At 42.5% G+C, this 20,390-nt stretch overlaps 1 protein-coding gene across 8 annotated transcripts in view; it reads right to left on the bottom strand.

Annotated features, from left to right (window-relative positions):
• Positions 1-15,665, bottom strand: part of CLIP1 (CAP-Gly domain containing linker protein 1) — a 59,686-nt gene extending 44,021 nt beyond the window's left edge. For 6 of the 8 annotated variants that reach the window (XM_030958698.1, XM_030958705.1, XM_030958703.1 and 3 more), the window contains exons 1-3: positions 15,555-15,665; positions 4,985-5,171; positions 3,960-4,528 (exon numbers count right to left, since the gene is read on the bottom strand). In XM_030958698.1, the coding sequence (XP_030814558.1) occupies positions 3,960-4,528; positions 4,985-5,078 (663 nt within the window). In that variant the 5' untranslated portion in view covers positions 5,079-5,171; positions 15,555-15,665. The other 2 variants (XM_030958699.1, XM_030958700.1) reach the window with 2 other exon arrangements.
• Between the last annotated feature and the right edge of the window lie 4,725 nt (positions 15,666-20,390).

Here is a 20,390-nt window from a genome sequence, read left to right as displayed (position 1 = left end):
TCTTTGAGGAGTAAACTACAGAAATCTAAAGATCCTTTTCCACTAGAACATCCATTTAGGGCTGTAATAATTCAGTGAATACTTGTGTATTCATTCAGTTTGATTTGCTTTTGATTTGCTTTGACTCCTCTGGAATCTCAAGCAAGAGAACTTCTAAGACAAGAGGACAATGGGAATCTCTCCACAATTATTATATTTCCCTTATGGGCATTGATGTCTACCATGAGTTATTTTTCTGATGTTTACAACTCAATTTAATGGCCTGGAAATGTCTTCTTCAAATTGAGAGGAAAAACCAGGAAAGGTTGTAGCTGATTGTTGTATTTTTCTGCAGGCACCCACAGCTGACATATCCAATACCTTGAAGCACTGTCTGTTTTGATGTCAGTGTCTTTTTAATATCCAAGGTCTTTTGGGAAAAGAGGTTTTTCTGCCCCCTGAAAAAGCAAGGCTGCTTGTTTTGCCTATTTTTATCTGTGTATCTACAGCACTGTTCAGCACAACCTCGCATGAGATGCTCTGAGCAAGCCTGGTTTGGAGAACACACAGGTGATCACCTCACAGCCCTGCTTGGTTTTTGCAGTGGAATTTATTTTCTCTGGTATTTCTTTTCTCTGTTTTTTTTTTTTTTTCCCTCTGGAAATTTTCTTTCTTTTACTTCTCTGGAATATCTTTAACTCTGAGTAAGTGTCCCAAGCAATCTGTATGTAACCACTATTCTTCCTAATGTTATCTGAATTAAGGAAAGATCTGTAGGGTAGCTGTCTTTATAATCAAATAAATCAGGGGTATGTTCACTGGAAGCTTCCTTTATTACTAACCCTTTATATTCTGAAGATATTAGTTCTCCTGTAGAAGTTTGTGAGGACTCTCATATGGCATCACTTAGCATTTGGTAACTCAAAATGTACAAAAGACTGGTGAAACCACCAGAGATCAAAGGAATAAGAAAAAAAGCCTAAGGCATCTTTTCTCTGCACACAAAACAATCCAGGCCATACACTGGAGCTTTAATCACCTCCTCAAGACTTCTTTGCTCCTGACAGCCTTTAACCAAAGCACCTCATCCCAGCACCACCGGGGCAGAAGTTGCTGGGACAATGCAGAAGCAAAGCTGAGGAGTGACAGCTGCTTTTCCTGGAGAGGAGCAGCATTAACATCTCTGAAGGAACAGCAGAATGTTCCAACAAAGCTGAGCTGCTGGGAAAGCCTGAAATTGAACCCAACATTTCAGGTTCAAACTTGTGCCCAATTTGCATCTGTGTAACATAAAAAGTTGAGATGTGAATTAGTAAACACTGTCTGAGTGGCCTCTTGTTCCTTGCTAATCCAGACTGGGCAGACAAAAAGAGCTGTAAGATTTTACCTTTTTTGTTGAAATCATCCAAAACCAGCCAGTTACCACCAATAGAAAGAAACTTAAAGTAATTTAACTGATCCACTCAAGGTAACTCCCATTAAGGACATTTTAGAATCCAAGTTAGAGGGGAAAAAAAATGAACAGATTGAAATACTTCACTCCACACCCTGAGATCACACACTAAGATCAATGAAGTTGAGGCCATCTGATGTCCATTCTGGAATGTAATCTTGGCTGATGAGCTGTGCCTTACCCATCCATGAATCTGTCCTTCAGGATGTCATTTTCCAATTAGCTATTTTAATAGGGCTCCCAAATGAGCTTTTGTCTATCATGAATTCATTGTTTTGAACTGCAGTTCTACACTGCTGGAGGCTCCCTGTTCTCAAACTATAATTCCCCACAGTTGCTCTCTCCATGTGTCCATAAGCACCAAAAAACCTTCACAAAATTCTCACATGCAAGAACTGATGGATGTTGCAGCACTGAGCCCCTCCAGCCCTGCAATGGTGTGGTCAGACTGGAACTCTGTGACACCACATTGTCACTTAGAGGGGAAATTCTGTGCTGAGGTGGGACTGGAAACGTTCACCCAGCCCTTCATCCTCTTGGGTAAGTATGACTGAGAAGGGAGTGCTGTGAGCATAAATAAAATCCAAGAGATGTGGAGCAGGCCAGGTGGATTTGTCCCTCTGATGGAGCAGGAATGGCTGAGCAAGTGACACAAGCGACTGGCAGGTCTTTCCCAACAACTGGTGTTGGTTGGAAGCTCTGAGGACAGCTCCCAGAATTACTCAGTGACACCTCAACTCTACAGTTCAGTGCTGAGTTCAGTGCCAGGGAAAAATATATTAACAGATGAATCAATTAATCAGCCAAGCTCAGGATTATTTGAACTAACCTGGCCACTTAAGATATTTATATCTGAATTATTATTAGACATGACAGCAGAGTCTGGGATCTAGTACAAAAAATTAGCATGGGATCCCAAAGGATTGAAAAAGAATAAACAAGGATCCTGGCCCTTTAACATTCACATTCCTGAGTGTCTTTTACTGGTATAGAAATTATAGTTATGCATCACCAACATACTGTGCTAGGAATTACCCCAAAAAACCTCAAACTACAATTTGGTGATTCACAAGGAAGACTTCAGGCAAACAGAGGTAGTAGAGAGGATGAAATATTAAGTTTAACTTGTCCTACTTAACAATTTGGGACCTTATTATTATCAAACTGTGGCACTTAGGATATGCTGCTTCTGCAATTTGCACTAATTAGACACAGGGAAGGCAGGGCAATGCCTTCACAGCACCAGAGGATTCTCCCAGAAGGGACATCCCAGAAGGGCTCACAAAGGTCCTTGAGGAAAAGGCAAACAAGTGGTTAAAGCCCTGATGTTGTTTGGAGGACAACAGGGCTCAGTCTCTGACAGAAATAGCCAGGGATAAACCACAAATCTTTGTTTCCATTGGCACTCCAAGAAAACACATCTCAGCCCAAATCCAGCTGTCAGGCAACCCCTGCCCTCACTTCACCTTTGTCTCCTTCTTCAACTTGGCCCTGGTGTGTTTTAAGCTCTTAAACAGAAAGAGGAGGCAAATTCTTCCTTCAAAGATACAATAAACTTAATTAAAATATCAATCCTCCTTCACTGCAGAATTATTTTCTGGTGGGGTAGTGCAGGACAAACAATAAAATCCAGGGGATTTTTTCTCTATATAATGTCCTTAGAGTAACCCCAGAAATGTTTCTATGCCAGGATACTCACACCTGCCTAATGGAAAGTCTAAAGTTATCATACATAAGAAAAGATTGTATCAAAATAAGAGAGAGAAATCTTTAGCTTAATGATTCACTTGAGTAACTCAAACCTAAAATCATGACTCTGTTACAGTGATCATGAATCTGGTGAGCATACAAGGATCATTCCAGTTTTATATAAAGGCTATATAAACAGTCTATAAATTAAGAATACAACATACACAACCAACCACCAGTTTTCAGACAATAATTTTTTAAAAAATGTTAAAATTAACAGAGCAACTCCCTTTTAAAAAGGTGAGATGATACACTGACAGAAGAATTTAGGGGTCTGAATTCAGAAGGGCAGCCAAGTAATGTGGCACATCCCCAAGAGCACACGTAATTCCTGGCTGATCAGTGGCATTATGTGACTGCCTCTGTTCCTGCCTATCACCACTCAGGAACAATCAATTATTGAACTATTTGCTTTCTAAAGACACAGCCCTGGACAGGGCAGAAGATCTGCATGGAAATCTCACAGGCTTGGGTTTTATTTAGCATGACTGGAGCTCTTGAAGATACAGAGAGATAAGCTACAAATATGTTGTCAAACACAAGGTTGTGTTTTAAAGAGTGGCAAAACATAATAGATTAAAACCTGCCCAAATAACCATTTTATCTTGGTTCAGCCAAGATATTCCCACAGCATGCACAGAGCTTGTTTACACAAGACACTAGACAAAGAAAGCTAGAGCATAAATTTACCTTATCTTGACCAAGGAAACGGCAGAAAAGTTTTGAATATTAGCAGAAGTTTTAATTAATCAATCAAAAGCAGACAGGGAAATCTTACCAGCACTCGATCTCCAATTTTGAGCTCCCTTTCTCCTTTCTTTAGTGATCCAGCTTCCGAGAGGTTTGATATAGATTCACTGGCAGTTTTGGAAAGATTGCTAATCTGAGAAGGAGTTGCATGTTCCTTAGCAGCAAGGGGGGTTTTCTGTGGGATTCCTGAAGGGGGAAGTGCAGCAGTGGATGAGGACACGGCACTAGCAGCTGATGTGGATGTTGGGGACGTGGCTCTGGAAGCGTGAGCTGTCTGGGTACCGTTGGCTTCATCCTCTGTCACCACTTTCCTGCTGAGTTTGGATGGCCTGGTGAATATTCCCCTCAGGGGCTCACACTGGAAATAGCGAACCCCGGCCACGGAGCCGTCGTTCTTCCCGATGGGCTCGTCCAGGACGATCCCTGCCCACTGCCCCGGGGCAAACTGCGTCTCCCCCAGGAACTGGATGAAGCCGGGTTTGTTCCCATTGACCCAAACGCGCTCCCCGACCCTGAAATCATCCACAAACTCCTCGTGTGCATCTGCAGGGGCTGTGCTTGAGGTCTTCTCACTGGGAGCTGCTTTTTCTGCTGGAGCTGGAATCAAAGCACAATGAGAATCAGTGGGAATCAAATACACTGATATTCCAAAGAGCATCATTACTGAGTTTCAATGTAACAATGTCCCTACTTAGGGGATCACAACTCTTAATTTTCCTGTGCAAATGCTGCAATCACTGGGAAAAAAAATTCAAAAACTAAGGACAGTGATACTGAATTTAATGAAGGTTTTTGTAATGTTGTTTTTGTAACAACAAAAATCACAGGTCTGACTTCAAAAACCCCCAAAGCATTTCTACCATGACAAGGTTTGAGGAAAATTGCTTGATTTCCAGTTAGTTTTGTAAGTTTTACATATAATTTTTAAAATTCAGAAATACAAGCAAAAATACATTGGTGTCAAGAGTACAAATAGTGTATACTAGAGCATTCAAGGTACTTTTTGTCAGAAGATGAATGAGGGAATGATTGAGACATTTAACTGTTCCTTACCAGCAGCAACAGGTGCAGGTGTTTTGAGCAAGGTACTCCCGTGCTTGATGGTCTTTGAAGGAGCCTTCAGTCCACTTGGTTTTAACATACTCATCTTTTTGCACTTATCCTCCTTGTCTGTAGCAACTATCTTTTTCCAAACATGGAGAAAATATATTGTTCAAGCTTCTTCAACTCTGGAATAAACCTGTATATAAAAAGATCAGACATGAGCAAAGATCAGTGTTAATTCCTGCAGAAGGGATTTCTATATATACACAATCTGTGTATGAAATGCATTATAAAAAATGCTTTCCAGTAGCAACCAGCAGCATTTCCAGCTCCCCATCTTTTGAAGGCCATTTCCTATTAAAACCTAAATCATCAAAAGAACTCACTTTGCTGAATGCTGCTGTATTTATCTTGAGATTTAAACTAAAAGGCTATTTTAAGAAAGAAAAACAAAGCCCTTAACAGCATGGCTAACATTACACATAGATTTAACTGCTGCACACACACAACTGCTTTCAGTCACATTTTTCCAATGTTGCAACACCCCAGCAAAACCAACTCGAGACTAGAGAAATAACAGCAACAGAAATCAAGCCAGCCAGGAATTTCAGGATAAAAGGAGTAAAATTTCTAAGAGATTGGAACTGAAAAGCTGAAATTGTTTAAGAGTTACATGATGACAACTGAAAAGCAAAGAGCCACCTCAGCTCCCTGTGACCTCAGATCACAAGATAGGCTGGCTCGCAGTCCCCGGCGGTGCCCCAGCTAAGAGGAGGGACTCTTCCCAACGTTGCTAGGATAGAACTTGGAAGGCAGCTCCAAGCTTTTCAGGGAACTGTGTTTTGCCACAGGAGGCATCTTCTTTCTGATTACAAGAGCTTCAGAAAGGCTTTTTCATCTCTAATGAAAAATCTGTATATTTTTTTTACCTCGAACGCGAATTCAAAGCTGAACTTCAAGGTGACAGCTCTCCTCTCTCTTCAAAGGAATAAACTATTCTGTGTGAACTTTGAGCTGACTTTTACATGAGGCACTGCCAGAACAGCTACACCACTTCAACAGCAGCAGCTCACCTCAACAAATAGCTGAGGGGGAAAGGGAAACGAGCACGCAGCGAGTTTGCTCAAGTGTTTGCTCAGAACACGTCGAACCAGAAGCACAGAGCAGGTCCCAGTGCTGCCCTTCACTCAGCACTCCGGCACCTGTCAGGACACAACGTTGGGCAGTGCAGCCTCCCAGTGCCCAGGGGTGCAAACTGGGAGCTCAGCACCCAGCTAAAGGTAAAACAAACCTGCCAGGACAGACAGCTCTGCTGCAGCAAGGAGAATAAACCAATCCTGTCTTTGTGTAGCAGTCTTAGATTTATCCCTCCTGTATTATGAATTATTAATCAGCGTTCCCAAAAATCAATTCACTGCTTTGTGAACCTGAGCACCAAAGTGAAACGTTCCTTATGTTATTTCAAGACCTGCCATGCCAAATTCAAGGCATTTTCTAAGTCTGCAACAATGTTATATTTTAAATAGCATGAATTACTACCTTGGATGTAATTATGTTTGCCTACAATTTAAGTTCTGCTCCATCAAAATTATGAAGTGCTGGGAAGATTTCTGAACCTTTTTTTTCCTAATGTTGCCAGAAGTTTGTCACTCACCTGCCTGCAGAGTTATGACTCTGCATCATGCACATTTCCTTACCCTTCCTTTAAGAAATCCTCTAAAACTGCACTTTGACCTGACACACCAAGGGCCTGAAAAGCCTTTTTTTCTCTCTCACAAATGTGCTCCCTTTCTCAGGCTACAGGCACTATTCCCTCCTCTGCAGCTCCAGAATCTCCAGGCTCACCTCCCTTACTTCCCTCAACTCATCAAAATCCATGAAACACAAAAACTGTTCAAGATAAAGAAGGATTTGGTACAAATACAGAAACAGGGGAAGCATCACAGTCAGTCCTTTTTAGTTCAGTCAGTGCCAAAGACCAAACTGATGGAAATTTGGGCCAAGGGGAATCCTCCTTAAGGAAGGTTTCTCCTAAAGCCTGGAGGCTGGAACTGTTCCCCAGCACTCTGCCATTCTTGTCCATACATCACCTCTTTTTTGGTCCCCAAAGGCCATTCCAGCCCCAGCACAACTGCCCTGTGCAAGGACAAGTACAGCAAGAGAAAGCACTTCATTACCACCCAAATTAGACTTTGCCAGTTTCAGTTAATTATTTATTAATAGATGGTTAACAAGCCTCTGCTCAACAGAAAGTTAGAAAGTTCTACCCCTGCATTTCTTGGCTCAGGGTACTCATTCATAGTTTAATCTTGCTCTCCACAGTCATGGGCTATATATTTGCTGTGTCATTTGCTTTTCTCAACACACAGGCCTTCAATTAGGCCAGAAGTAACACAATCCCTCCGTCCTGGTTTCAGAGTTACTGAAATTGTACCTTAATTCAGACAAAATAAAAGCTAAGATTATAGGCAACACTTTTTCATAACTGACTGCCTCACTGCAATGGTTAAAATGCAAATTTTGGTCTGAGGGACAGGGCCTTTGGAGCAGCATTGCCTAATGGAGCTCATAAATCACAGAAATTTGCATCAAGTGATTTGAAGCATTACACTCCAACATATCCTAACAGGCTCCAGATGTCAATGATCTCACTTCAGTTCTCATAAAAGACAGCAGCTCACTGCTTGTCTCAATTTGTTCTTTCCTCCCTTGAATCTGACTTAGCTCTCCTGAAAAAGGATCCTTATAAGCAATAGACAGAAATATTACTGTGTCCCCAAAATATCCTGTCAGGAACCTAAGGAAAGGTCTAGGAAGCCTCTGGTAATATATTCCACTGAAGTGTTCTACCAATAACAAAACTGAGCATAAAAAGAGATTTTAAGCACAGGCTTTGCACTTGTGCCATTATTGGAAATACATGACTACACACAATATGAATTTTAACTGATTAATGATATAATTGTTTTTTATTTATCTTTTAAAGACCTCTAAGTATTGCATGGATCAAGGAACAAGTTGGGAACCATTGGTTTAAGTAAATAAATCCTACTAATGTGCTATGTGATAATAATCTTCACTTCCCTGAGAGAAAAACAAACTCAGCACAAGAAGCACTGTTTGAAATCTCTGCCTGAACAGCATTTCTCAAATACCTGTTTCATACTTGCTGTCCAGCTGCTGCTGCCAAGCTTGAGGGAGCTCATGAATCATTCCTCAAATATCTGGAGTTCAGAGAAAGTAACTTGGAATTTTGAACCTGGAAAGATTTCCCCTCCAGTCCACGAGTTACTCCAAGAGCTCTGACCCTACACAGTTATGAACACAACCCCTAAAATTACTGCAGTCTTAAAACTAAAGCACATAAACATACTCTTTGTGATTCAGATCTAATTCCTACAGCTCCACAAGTTGTACTTGCAGTCTGCTGGGCTGTTATTACACTCCTGTAAAAATTGAGTGTATATATTTACAAAAGCACTGAATAGTTTCAGTTGAATTGATAAGCTTTTGAAATTCATACCAGATTTAAAAACACAACCCCATTTTGGCTTTGAACAAAATCAATGCCTTCTCCTTGCACTGCTCTTTGCTGCTTGCTACCTCTTGGAGAATATTTCTTTGTGTGCAAGAATGAGCCAGATCAGAGCTAAACTTGTGGAAGATTCTCAGGGGAATAATTCCTGCACAGCAGGTGCACAAACTGACCAGACTGGGACACGCACAGCAGCATCCTCACAGGAACAATTCTGGAGGAAGGGGGTGCAAGAGAAGCTAAACCTGGAACAAAAATCTTCCTAATCCTAACTCCCCCTCTGCTGTATTCTGGGTCTATTGGAGAAATTTCTTACTGGACACCCAAAAATCTGAATAACCACTCTGCAAGCAATGGATTACATATACAATGAAATATTCCAGAGCACACAATATCCACTGTAAAAGTCTCACTCAGCTTCAAAGCCGGTCCTGCCCAATTGCAAGTTGCTAAACCAGAAGGATGGATCTGGAAGCCCTCATGTATTCACTTTACAGAGCTTCTCTGGAGTGATGCAGCACTCCTGGACACTCCCTACTTAAATACAACAGTTTTGGAGCAATGAACTCACATCCAGGTCTCTCTGCATTGATCCACTGAAGCCAGACAGTGAAAAGGCAAATTAATTTCTCTGTGACCCTCATGCTCCTGCCTTACTGCAAATTCCATGGGTTTTGTCAGCTCTGATGCATTTATTGAATGGGCAGCAAGCTCAGACAGCCCCACCAGAAAGCACCGTAGGCATTTGTTAACAAAGAGAGGCACAAACAGCAAATTGTGGTGGGACTGAGGTAACAAACAGCCTCTGCAGGGCCACTGTCACACCAAACTGAGCATCTGAGCTGGCCCAAGCTCTTAACTGCACTGCTCAGGGATTACACTGAATTAGAGGCATCTTCAGGTATCAGTCACATTGAAACTAAGATAATTTACAAAATAATTTATATATAAAACAGAAAACAAACAGAATTAAGAATTTAAGATTTCAAGACAAGAGCTGGCATTTGGAAGTCAATATTTGATTACTCATTCAACACACAGCAATTAGAGAAAGGGAACATTTAAAAACATGGCTTCAGTTTCATTTTGTCTTCCAGAAACCATTGATTTTTATGTCAATTACTCAAGTCATGTTATGATCTGAATATAGCCTTCAGATACAGCACTACTAGAAGAAAAGACATTATTTAATTCAATGTTTGTTATGCCAAGTGCCATGAAAACATATAAACATATTTATTTGGGTTACTATACTCTGCTTAGTGCAAACATCAAAACATGAAGGCTGGTACCTGCACATCAAACCACTGTTCTGTACCTCACCTTTAAAGGTAGAAAAAAATTGCATTTATAACTCAGTTGATCAGGTAGAAAATAACAAAAGAAATCCAAACCTTTCAGATCTGTTGTTTGCAGGTACTGGAACAGGAAATAAAAATTTTGTAAGGAAATAAGCAAGAAGGTCTCATAACTTACACAAGATCCTTGAGACATTCTGCTTTCCAGTCTGATCCAACACAACCATCACAGGAATTCCAGATGTCAACCCTTTACAAAGGCAAACACTTATCCTACAGAAACCTCAAAGCCACAGTTTCTTATATTCTGTTTTTTAACATAAATATGAATTTTACTAGAGACAGACACTTGAAGAAGTGCATCCCTACTTAATTGAACCAGGCATAACTATTACATTACAGAACAAAAGCAATTCTTGCTCTTCTGAAGTGCCTTCACAGCAGCTACCAGGATAACTGCAGGAAATTCCTGCTGCATGCAACTTTTAGTAGGGCTTTAGCCTAACCCAAACACAGTTTGCTTTTGCTGCCATAATAACACGAGCCCAAAGCCTGCAGGAATTTGGGAACTTTGCCCACTGGGATGACACAGCTCCTCTGACAGTGGCACTGATGGGATGAACTCGACCTCAAAGGAAGAGTGGCAAAAACCAACAGAAAGTGAAACAGAGCTGTCCTATCAGTGGCAGAGGGCCTGAAAAACCTTCAACTCATTTTTCCAGGGCACTGGTTTGGATAAACATTCCTCAGTGTGAGGCAGGCAGCTTGTGTTAGTGAGACAGGAGCAGGCAGGGATGAGCTCTGAGCAGTCCCAGGGCTGTAACACAAACACTCAGCCTTGTCATCACTCATCCCACCATGGAACCACTGCCCCGGGGCTGAGGACATCCCCAAAATAACTCCTGGGATTTCACTGCAAAGAGCAAATCCCTGCTTCCTTCAGATCTCAGAGATGCTCCCTCTGTCTGGTACACTGAGAGGGACTGGGGAAGAATGTTTGGGAATCCCAAAGCCCCACAGCACTGGCCCTCGTTAAGGAACCTACAGCTCAACCAGCAACTTCAGATTTATTTCTTAACTGAAATCAATAGTAGAAGTTGTGTTTCTGTACCACAGGGATGACTGGAACTGTTCTCCATGTGAGTTCACAGATCCCAGGGTATTCAGAACCAAAGATTTTAGATCATCTTTCAACATCAGCCAGGCCTGCACACAAATCTATACTTCTCCTTTGATTCTGACCTGCTGGGTAATTTCAACTAAATAAAAAGGCAGGTGATCTCTAATAAAAATAAATCCTATTCCTACAAGTTTCACAGAAGCAGGTGAACCAGGAGGAGGGGGACTTGGGTTTAAAGAGTTGAGTTTCTCCCAGTACCTTTAGAACAACTGATTTCTGAAGCAAATTTGCCATCAATACATTTGACAGCAGCAGTTTATCAGTTTGTTTGGAGAGAATATAAAACTTGAACTTAATATAGTTAGGAAGGCAACCATTATGAGACACAAATCCACTGAAAATTGGTTTTAGGGATTTTCTAAGTTGCTAAATAAGATACAAGGCTGTTTTTCCAACCTTGGGAAGTGCAGGATATTTGCTTCAAATTGTATAAACAGGATTGTCCCAGCACATGCCAGGGAAAGGGAAAAGGTGGGGTGAATTCTTATAACTCAGAAACTGTTCTAAGAAGATGAATCAGATCAAAGATTGTAAGAGGCTTAGGACCTGCAACCATCAGTCAGATATTACAGCACTGCTATGAGGAAGGTAATTCATCAAAGCTTCAGCTCTGCTTATGGATTTTAATTCTGCATCAAGGACATTTTAAGTCACCCTGTTTTATCATTCTAGAACTTGCTATGCTCATTCAGATTCCCAAATGCCTCAGGATCCTCAGTAAATAAAACTGAAACACAGACTTTTGAATATGAAGCACAAATGTAAAAAACTATTTTGGGCCAGCAATTTGTGAGTAATTTTTTCTCAATCTATTTCTATTTCAAACACAGCCTGATCAGTCCTTTTAAAAAGATTCTGCCTATCTTTAATTAATCAGGAAGAGCTGATAATTGTTAATATGATGCAAACTCAAACACTTCAAGCTGCCACTGTGCACACAGATTATAAAAACATTGCTGCTGTGGTCTATTAAAAGATCAGAAAGCACATGATCCTCCCTTCTCAGCACATCATTCCCTACAGAAGGAGTCCAGGATTGAGGTGTGGAAAAAGTTCCCAGCTAAGTAAATAATTGCCACCTCTTCTGGTAAACCCATTATCATTACTTACTAATTTTCTTACATTTTCCTCAGGAAATTATTTTCTACCTCCAAAGACCTCCATTTCATTAAGAGAAAGAAAAATTTGTTTGACTGTCCACACTGACTTCTGTTGATGATAATGCACTTCAGCCATCCCAGTAAGTGCAGTCAGGATAAAATGATGACTTTGGAACAGCAGAGTCTCAAGTTTAAGTTATTTGGGATCTACAATTTCAATTTTGAGAAAGAAAACATCATCTCCCTTCAGCCTCAAACCCCAAAGCATTTAAAGGCACAAAGGCTTCTCCCTAATACAATTACAACCCAAGCAGCTGAAACAAAGATGCTGCTTTTTATAGTAAGGATTTAATTTTGATAGACTTGGGTGAAACTGTAACTGTTTCACACTGGGTGAAAACATCAAGTCAGCTGTCTCTTTATAGCTCAGCCTTTGAAATCAGCACCGTGACTGCTGCATGGCTGGCAGAGAGCTCAGGAGAAGCACAAATTCAGAACTTAGATAAATACTGCTGTGATTGAGGGGATGCTGCTGCCAAGCAGAGCAGCAGAATGAGTGTGTCAAATAAGCTGATTCTGTACAATACTGAGCTGCTCTCTCTGCCTTGCAATTTCCCCTCATAATAAGCTAAAAATATAGACAGTAAGATTATAAGGATCAGGGAAAATGAATAGCTTTTAATGCTTCTGGAAACAGTGAAGACATATCTTATACATTAAAAGAATGTATGGTACTATTTTTATGAGTTTGTACAAATAATTAATGAGATGTTCCACATGGAAAAACTTAGGTTGGTGTTAAAGCATAAACTTGTACAGCCTGTCCTTAGATGCATCTCCTGAATCCTTCACTGCCAGGAGCCAGTACCAGATTTGTGGGTGTTTCTAAGGGTCAGGCACAGAGTGCAGCTTCACTCTACAAAAACAAACGGATGTGGAGGACAGACACCTGCACAAGCAGGAGGTGTTTAAATCATCAAGGACCTGCTGACAGAGTTCTGCTGGTCCACACCAATGAAATGGTTGCCCCAGCAGAAACTGGCATGGGGCTGAGAGCAGCTGAGATTACAGCTAATGCAGGATATAATTGCCTTTCATGAAATAACAAAACACCAGCCATCTGAGGCATTTCCAAACATGCTGCTCCAATAAGGATTCCAGTGAGTTACTCTTTATACGTGCCAGCAGAGCCAGTAGTCCCCAAGGAATGCCAAAGGATTAAACAAGAGCTGCATTCATTCATGGTTGTCATGTTCAAACATTAGAAATCTTGCATTCAACATACAGAGTTAACATTTGACCCGAGTGTTTTAGAAAGAGAAAGAAAAGCAGCTCTGAAAAATCATATTGGCAAGGCAGAGCTCTCTATTTCTTTTTAAGGAGGATCTATTTTGATATATTCTCAGTCCCTCCCAAGAAAAACTTTAACAGGGCTAAAAGATAAAGGGAGGAACACTACATGAATTATGCAATCTGCCCAAGCTGAGTAAATAAAGGCTGTCTTGGCTATCCACAGTCAGAAGATGGCAAACAGATACAACCTGAAAGTCAGACAGGAAATCTTCAGGAGCTCTAGGAAGTTGTAGCAATCAGCAGAGAGAGCCCTGCTCCTTCCTACAGTGCAATCACACGAGGAAAGATGCAGCTCTTCCCTACAGAATACATCTGGAATGAGCCGACAAGACAGCTGGGGTTCTGCCCTCCCTAGAAAGCTGAGATCTTCTCTTTAAGTGAAGCCATACAAATTATGTAAAACTCTTTTTTGCCAAATAAAATCTCCCTCTTGATCCCTAAAGATATGGACTTTTAAGGTCACATCTCCAAGCTTTTCTGCTTCAGACAATCCATCCTTCTCCCTTCAGTACACAGAAAGCTTTAGTGCACTCAAGCACAGACAGAAAATCAACCAGCATGTCTACAAGGACTGGGCAGGAAAAGAACCTTGAAATCTTGTCATTTTACAGCAAGAACTAACAATCCTCAGCATGTAAAAGATGAACAGTTGAACTTTCCTTAGAATAAGAAATGCTGCTGTGGGTGGAGGGGAGGTGTTTACTTTTCCTTCACAGTATCTACTTTGCAATCTTCCTACTCTTGCAGCAGGTGCACATGGACACACTTCAGGAAAACCACTCTCTCCCGTTGCTAGTTTCAAATTTACATTGCATTCAGAATGCATATTTCTGCTCTTTCAATAAAATACTTTGCAAAGCAGCCAGCATCAAGGCACTTCCTCTTTTGTACCTCTTTTTCTTTCTTCTTCCTACGTGTCAACACAAGTATCACATGTTTTAAAATCCTTCTGCTCAAAGATCTCAAAGCAACCTGTGAACTTCTATAAAACCCTGCCCATTCAGCACAGTGGGTAAATGAAGGGGTGGGGAGGAACAAGTCTTCATTTCACAGTCATATATTTAATCATCAACATATACAATCACAGAGTAAACTTTCCTCCCCATGCTCTATTTTGGAAAATTTCTTTGGTGTTGGCTTTTGTTTGTTTATATCTTGAAAAAATATTTAAAGTATGGAATCAGCACCAAGATGAAAGGAAAAACTAACTGCTGATTTTTTTTATGCAGCAGGAGCCACATTACCCTGTGAGTAACAGCACCAATTACCTTGTGCCCCATGACAGCTATGGCACAGAAAAGGGAGCACTGCATCGCCGCAGGTCCAGCACTATAGCGGGAACAGGAGGGGCCTGGAGCAGCGCCTGTGCCTGGGAATCCCGCAGCTCCCGCACTGCCCAGAACATGGCAGCGAACTCTCCTGAGCCACCTGAGGGGATGCCAGAGCAGCTCACCTGGAAACCAGTAGGTTTTATAACGCGAGGATGGGCAGCGGCCATAAAAAACAAATCAAAAAATGCCAAGGTAGACTATTAGTAAAATATCCGTATGTAAATGCTGGGAATTGCAGGTCAGCGCTTATCAAGGAATATAAGGAATACCCAGACCTCTTCCCTCAGAATCAGTCGCTCAAGCCACCACCACCAACCCAGCACAGCGCCGCAGTTTCCCAGGGCGAGACTCCAGCAGCGGCTGCGATCCAACCTTCGCGTCCCCGCTCCGCACAACCATCCCGGGGCTGAGGGAGCCGAGGCCGTCCCGCTGCTGCTCCGCGCCGGCCCCGCGTCCGCAGCGCCCCGTCCCGCCGGGGCTCGGCCGGGCCCCCGCCGGAGCGGCCGCTGCGGGGCGGCGCGGGCAGCACGTGCGGCGGCCGCTAACAGCCCTCAGCGCCGGGGCCCGGCCCCGCCGCCGCCCCCTCACGGCCCCGCCGCTGGCCCTCACGGCCCCTCGGCACCGACCCCGCGCCCTCAGACCCGCCCAGCGCGGCGCCCGGACGGGAAGCGCGGAGGCCCCGAGGCGGGAGGCGGCGGACGCGGCTCCCCCGCCCTCAGGCGCCACCGTCGCCCCGCGCGCTCCTCAGGGCGGCCCCCTCAGCCCCGGCTCCGCCGCCTCACCGGCCCCGCCGCCAGCGCAGCTCCCGCCGCCTCCTCCGGCTGCTGCTCCCGCTCCTGTTCCTGCTCCCGCGGCCCCTCTGCAGCGGCGCCGCCCCGGCTCGAAGAAGGCGGAGCGGGGCGGGCACAACGTCTGCGCCCGCCGGGGCGGGGACTGCACCAGCGGCAGCGGCACCGGCGGTGCCCCCGAGCTCCCCGCGCCCCCTCCTCTCTCTTTGTCCGCCCCCCGCTTTGTTCGCCCCGCGGCAGCCGCAGCTCGGGGGAGGGAGCAGCGGCCGTGCCCCGGCTCGGGGTGACCCCGCCGCGCCCGGTGGTCCCGGAGCCGCCGCTGCGGCACAGCCCGGCTGGGTGGGAGGGGGAGAGGGTGGGCACAGACGGGGAGGTGTGAAGCACATCGCTCTAGTGGGTGAATAACTTCACTGTCTGCTGCTTCGCTCCATTTTCCTTTTGTCCTGCTGCCCAGAAATTCATCATGCAGAAATTTATTATCCCAAAGTACTGAATATTTTTATTTTCATTGTGTTTGTGAAGCAACACATTGGAAGCTGGCGTTATCTCACTGCTAAAGTTTAAACAGCTGGAGCAGCAGCTCTAATGCCACCATCAACAATTTAATACCGATTTTCAAGGCTGAATCAAACAGCTCTGCTCCACTTCTTCCCCTCTTACAAACAGGCAGCGGAGCCCAGCCAGAGCTGGCCCATCACCACTGAATTCCTCACAAAGCAAACCTCAGTTTGCAGCCTCATAGCTTGTTGGGTTTCTGCATGATGCCATTCGAACAAAAGGGTGATGAGAAAGCAGTTCCATTGCTGGGGACTGATTGCAATTTGTGTTTCATTTTGGCTTCGTTCTTTGGCATTAATCCAGCATGGTAAAGCACAAAATGGTGTGATGCACTCCCCCAAATAATGGGTTTCAACTACATCAGCATTTAGCAATGTTTGTTAGAATTTCACTTCCTAAACATTAAACACAATCTCTTGCCGTGGCCATTATATGGTGAAACAGAATTTGAATCCATGCACAGCCACCCCTCTTTCTCCCTGCAAAATCTGATAAAAGTTTTGCTGAATAAGGACTTCAGGATTTAAATATTGGGTTGTATTCAGAAGTGCAGAGCCAGCAAAGGATTGCTTTTTTAAAAAAATGACCCTGCAGCCCCTAGCTATGGAAATAATCCCACAAAAATTGCAATAATGGTAGAAACTGGAGAGTTGTACAACTTTACAGAACACTTGCCTAAAATATCTGCTGGCTTGAGAGCTGCAGTGGTGAACTTCTGTGCTTCTTTCTGGTGCTGCAGATTTGAGCTTTCTGTACTGATCTGGCGCTAACGTAGAATGGGTTTTTCTCTAAGTGTATCTATCATTCTCCATCATTAATTTGATGTTTTGTCTCTCAGTTAATTTGCCACCATCTAAGTCCATCTCAAATGCTTGCAGTTCAGTGCACAGCAATAAAGTTGTGGAAGCAATATCAGACTGATGCATCTAGGACACAGCACAGCAACTACAAGACAGCTTAAAGATGAAAACTAGAAGTTGCAACTTTGTGCTGTTATTGTAGAACTTGTCATCACATGGGAGCACTAACTGTGGGAAAATAATGGATAAAATATGTTTAAATCTGTAAATATTTTGATTCACTCCCTTGTAAAGCTATGGTAAAAATGTCCTGGATGAAGGCAGGAATTGAGAATGTCACACAGATCAAGGGAATGTGCCACTGTTTTCTCCAGTAATTTTCTACTGAACAGACTCAGCTTCAAGACCCTGTAGGAAAAAAAGAGAGTTTGTTATCCATTCTTTGACCAGAATCAACTTCATACCAGGAAAATGTAGCTTTGGAGCAACTGCAACTTCAGTTCATCCCACCTGGAAATGGCTGACAGCCTCTGGGTACCAGTCTGCACCCACAGGGCACAGCCAATTTGTAGGAATCATTGTAATAAAAGATCCTGGTACTATAAACCACACTCCTGTACAGGATTAGCTATGATTGAAAGCCACAATATCTTTGATTCCAGTCCTGGTGGCTGTTTTCTGATCTGCATGATCAGATCAGTCAACAAATAATATATAGGATTTTCATAATTCCATGAGAACAGGAATTGCTAGATGCTCCAGGGAAATTCAGAATGCCAACATAACTACTGGCATCCTGGCCACAAGTACAAGGCTCACTTTGAAATTAGAATTCTCAATAATGTGGGAACACCAGTTGCAGTTGTTTCTGCCCTTTTCCAGATTTGTGAAGGCTCCAAGGTTGTTGAAGCTTTCTAAAGAGCTAAAATGTTGTCCTTTGAATGTAAGGATCTCTTGACAGAAGAAATCCATTTTTCTCTTTAATGGGATGTATTCACCCAAGTACAAGAATTCTGAGTAAAGATTTTTTTTCCCCTCTGAATAATCTCTTCAATATGCACATCTGGCAATTCCTATACAGAACTGATGGTCACATCTGCTACAGAAAAGGCAGCTAATTGCTTTTTTTTTAATCTCAGAAGTGCTGCTTCAAAAATCCCAGCACTTGCACTACTATTTTCTGTAGTTTCTTTTTTGTAAAGGCTGCAAGAAGTCTTTTCACTTGTAATGTACTTACTGCTTCCCTTCCCCAGGTCAGCCAGACTGGCCAGCAGCAATAAAAGAAAAAGCTCTCCAAACCCATGTTCTTTGGTGAGCTACTCAAGACAAGCTTTCATCCAATTTTACATTATTTGTTCTACCCTAACATGGGTAAAACAATGGAGAGCAGGATTCTTTCATTAATTTGCTCAAATACTTTCTGCATTCTGGTTTAAACAAGATATTTAAATTAACAGTAATGTTCCTCTTGCGTGTTTCATTTCCCTGATAACTGAGGAACCAGTCTATTAATAAAGATGCAAATCATTCCAGCACTTATGTAAATAGCAATAAAAGCTGAATTCTCACCTACAGCAAAGCAAAGCAGAAGGATTTTGTTCCTATCGAGTGCTGAATTCTAAAGAAAGGGTAAATAAATTTTCATTCAGTCATGGGTCACGGCTAAACACACATTGCAAAAAACCTTACATAACATCTCTGCTGCTGTAGTTGTCTGAAGTCTAGGAAGTGTCCAATTGTCACACAGTAATTACCAGGCTATTAAACCCATCCTGTTTTCTAAAAGCTGCTCCAGGAATCACGACCAATTCCTCCCTCTGACTCATCCCCTCCCACCCCCCAAAATGTAGCAGTGACTCTGCACTGTATTCAGGAACAGCAGCAATCTTCAGTGGCTTTCCCTTCCCAGGGGCAGCACAGCCATGGCACAGAACGAAGGTGCTACGGGCTTCCATGGCAACTGAAGCACTTGGATTACATTGGAGCTTTTTCCTCCTCTTCATTTCTCTTTTTTTTCTTTTTTTCCTCCCAGCTATGCTGCCTCACAGAGCTTGCAGTGAAATAATTCTTTTTAGCAGCTACCACGTCTTTCAGATATCTTCTAGAATCTCAGCTGTTTCTCTTTTCTTGACGTTTTGAGCGCTGTGAATTGGGTTATAAAAATTTAGAGTCAGGAATTTGGATCTTTTTAAGACACAACTTTCCACCTGACTAATACTCAGAATATTTTGCAGAGATTTGATTTTTTAGACGTGCATGAGCATTTTAAAATATTTTTTGGTGTTCCAAGTGCTGTAAATAAACACAAGGACTATGCCAACAGGAATCTGTGGGAAAATGTGAGTGATGCCTGCTCATGCTATACCCACCTCATTACAGATTTTATTACTCATTCATTTTAGTAAGCTGTAATCTAGGTTATTATGCCACACCCATCACCATGGGAATGGCACTTTAAAGGACCCAAAATACTTTGCTATTCAGCTTTTCCTTGGGACTTGAGAGTGTGATCTGATTGCAGTTTCAATATACAAAGCCCATTTGAGTAGTTACAGCTGACAGATTAAAAACCTCACTAATTACAAACATCTCCAGTGCAACAATATGTAGCACTTGATAGAACAGTGAATGATAGATAAATTGCTAAGAGAGGCAGATGAATGAATTCCTCATCATGAGAGAAGCAGCAGAGATAACTGCCCATCCCTAATTAACTGTGTCTTACAGCAGAGGTAAATACAGGAGGAGTTTTACTTACTGGTTCAGTTTTCTCACAGTGCTATCCATGCTGACTGCCACCTCCAAAGAAAGGACAATTCCAAAGAGAAGATTTAAAAGAACAATTTAAAGATACCCCTAAGTGCTCTCAGAGAATTTTCTATGATTTATCCTTATTTGAAATTAAATTACTAAAATTAAATCCAGAAATTCAACAGTCCCTGCCTGCTTTTCTGAGATCAAAACATATAATAAAAATATTATTTTAAGAAATAAAATAAGCATTACAGGAACATTTATAACACTGCAGTTTGAAACACAAAAGAATAACAGATGAAAGTACTTTAGTCACAACTGTTTTGCTTATCTGTTGTGACCAATTAATTATGTGGAAGGGTGATTGAGGATGGACCATACAGAGCACTGAAAGGTTCTAAGCACATAAAGTTGATTTTTATCTTGTGTGCTCTTTGCCTTGCTCACAGAAACCACCAGCACTCCTTTAGTTTAGGCTGCATGCCCTACTCAGGCAGCAGCATTTCTTAAGAGCCATTAAAACCAGATCTTTAAGGTGTGGTGAGAGAACTGCATGTTTCAAATATGAGCTGCACAACACACCCAGAAGGTGTGCACTGGCAATCATCACCTCCTGCCCTGCATCCCTTTACCATCCACGTGGCAATGGTGCAGCACACAAAGGCTCCTGCAAACTGTCATTACTGGCTTTTAAACCATGGAAGGAGGAGGAGCAAAA

Source organism: Camarhynchus parvulus, chromosome 15, assembly GCF_901933205.1.
Source record: "Camarhynchus parvulus chromosome 15, STF_HiC, whole genome shotgun sequence".
NCBI lineage: Eukaryota > Metazoa > Chordata > Aves > Passeriformes > Thraupidae > Camarhynchus > Camarhynchus parvulus.
Note: the sequence above shows the minus strand (reverse complement) of the source record. Positions and strands in the feature narration are given on the sequence as shown.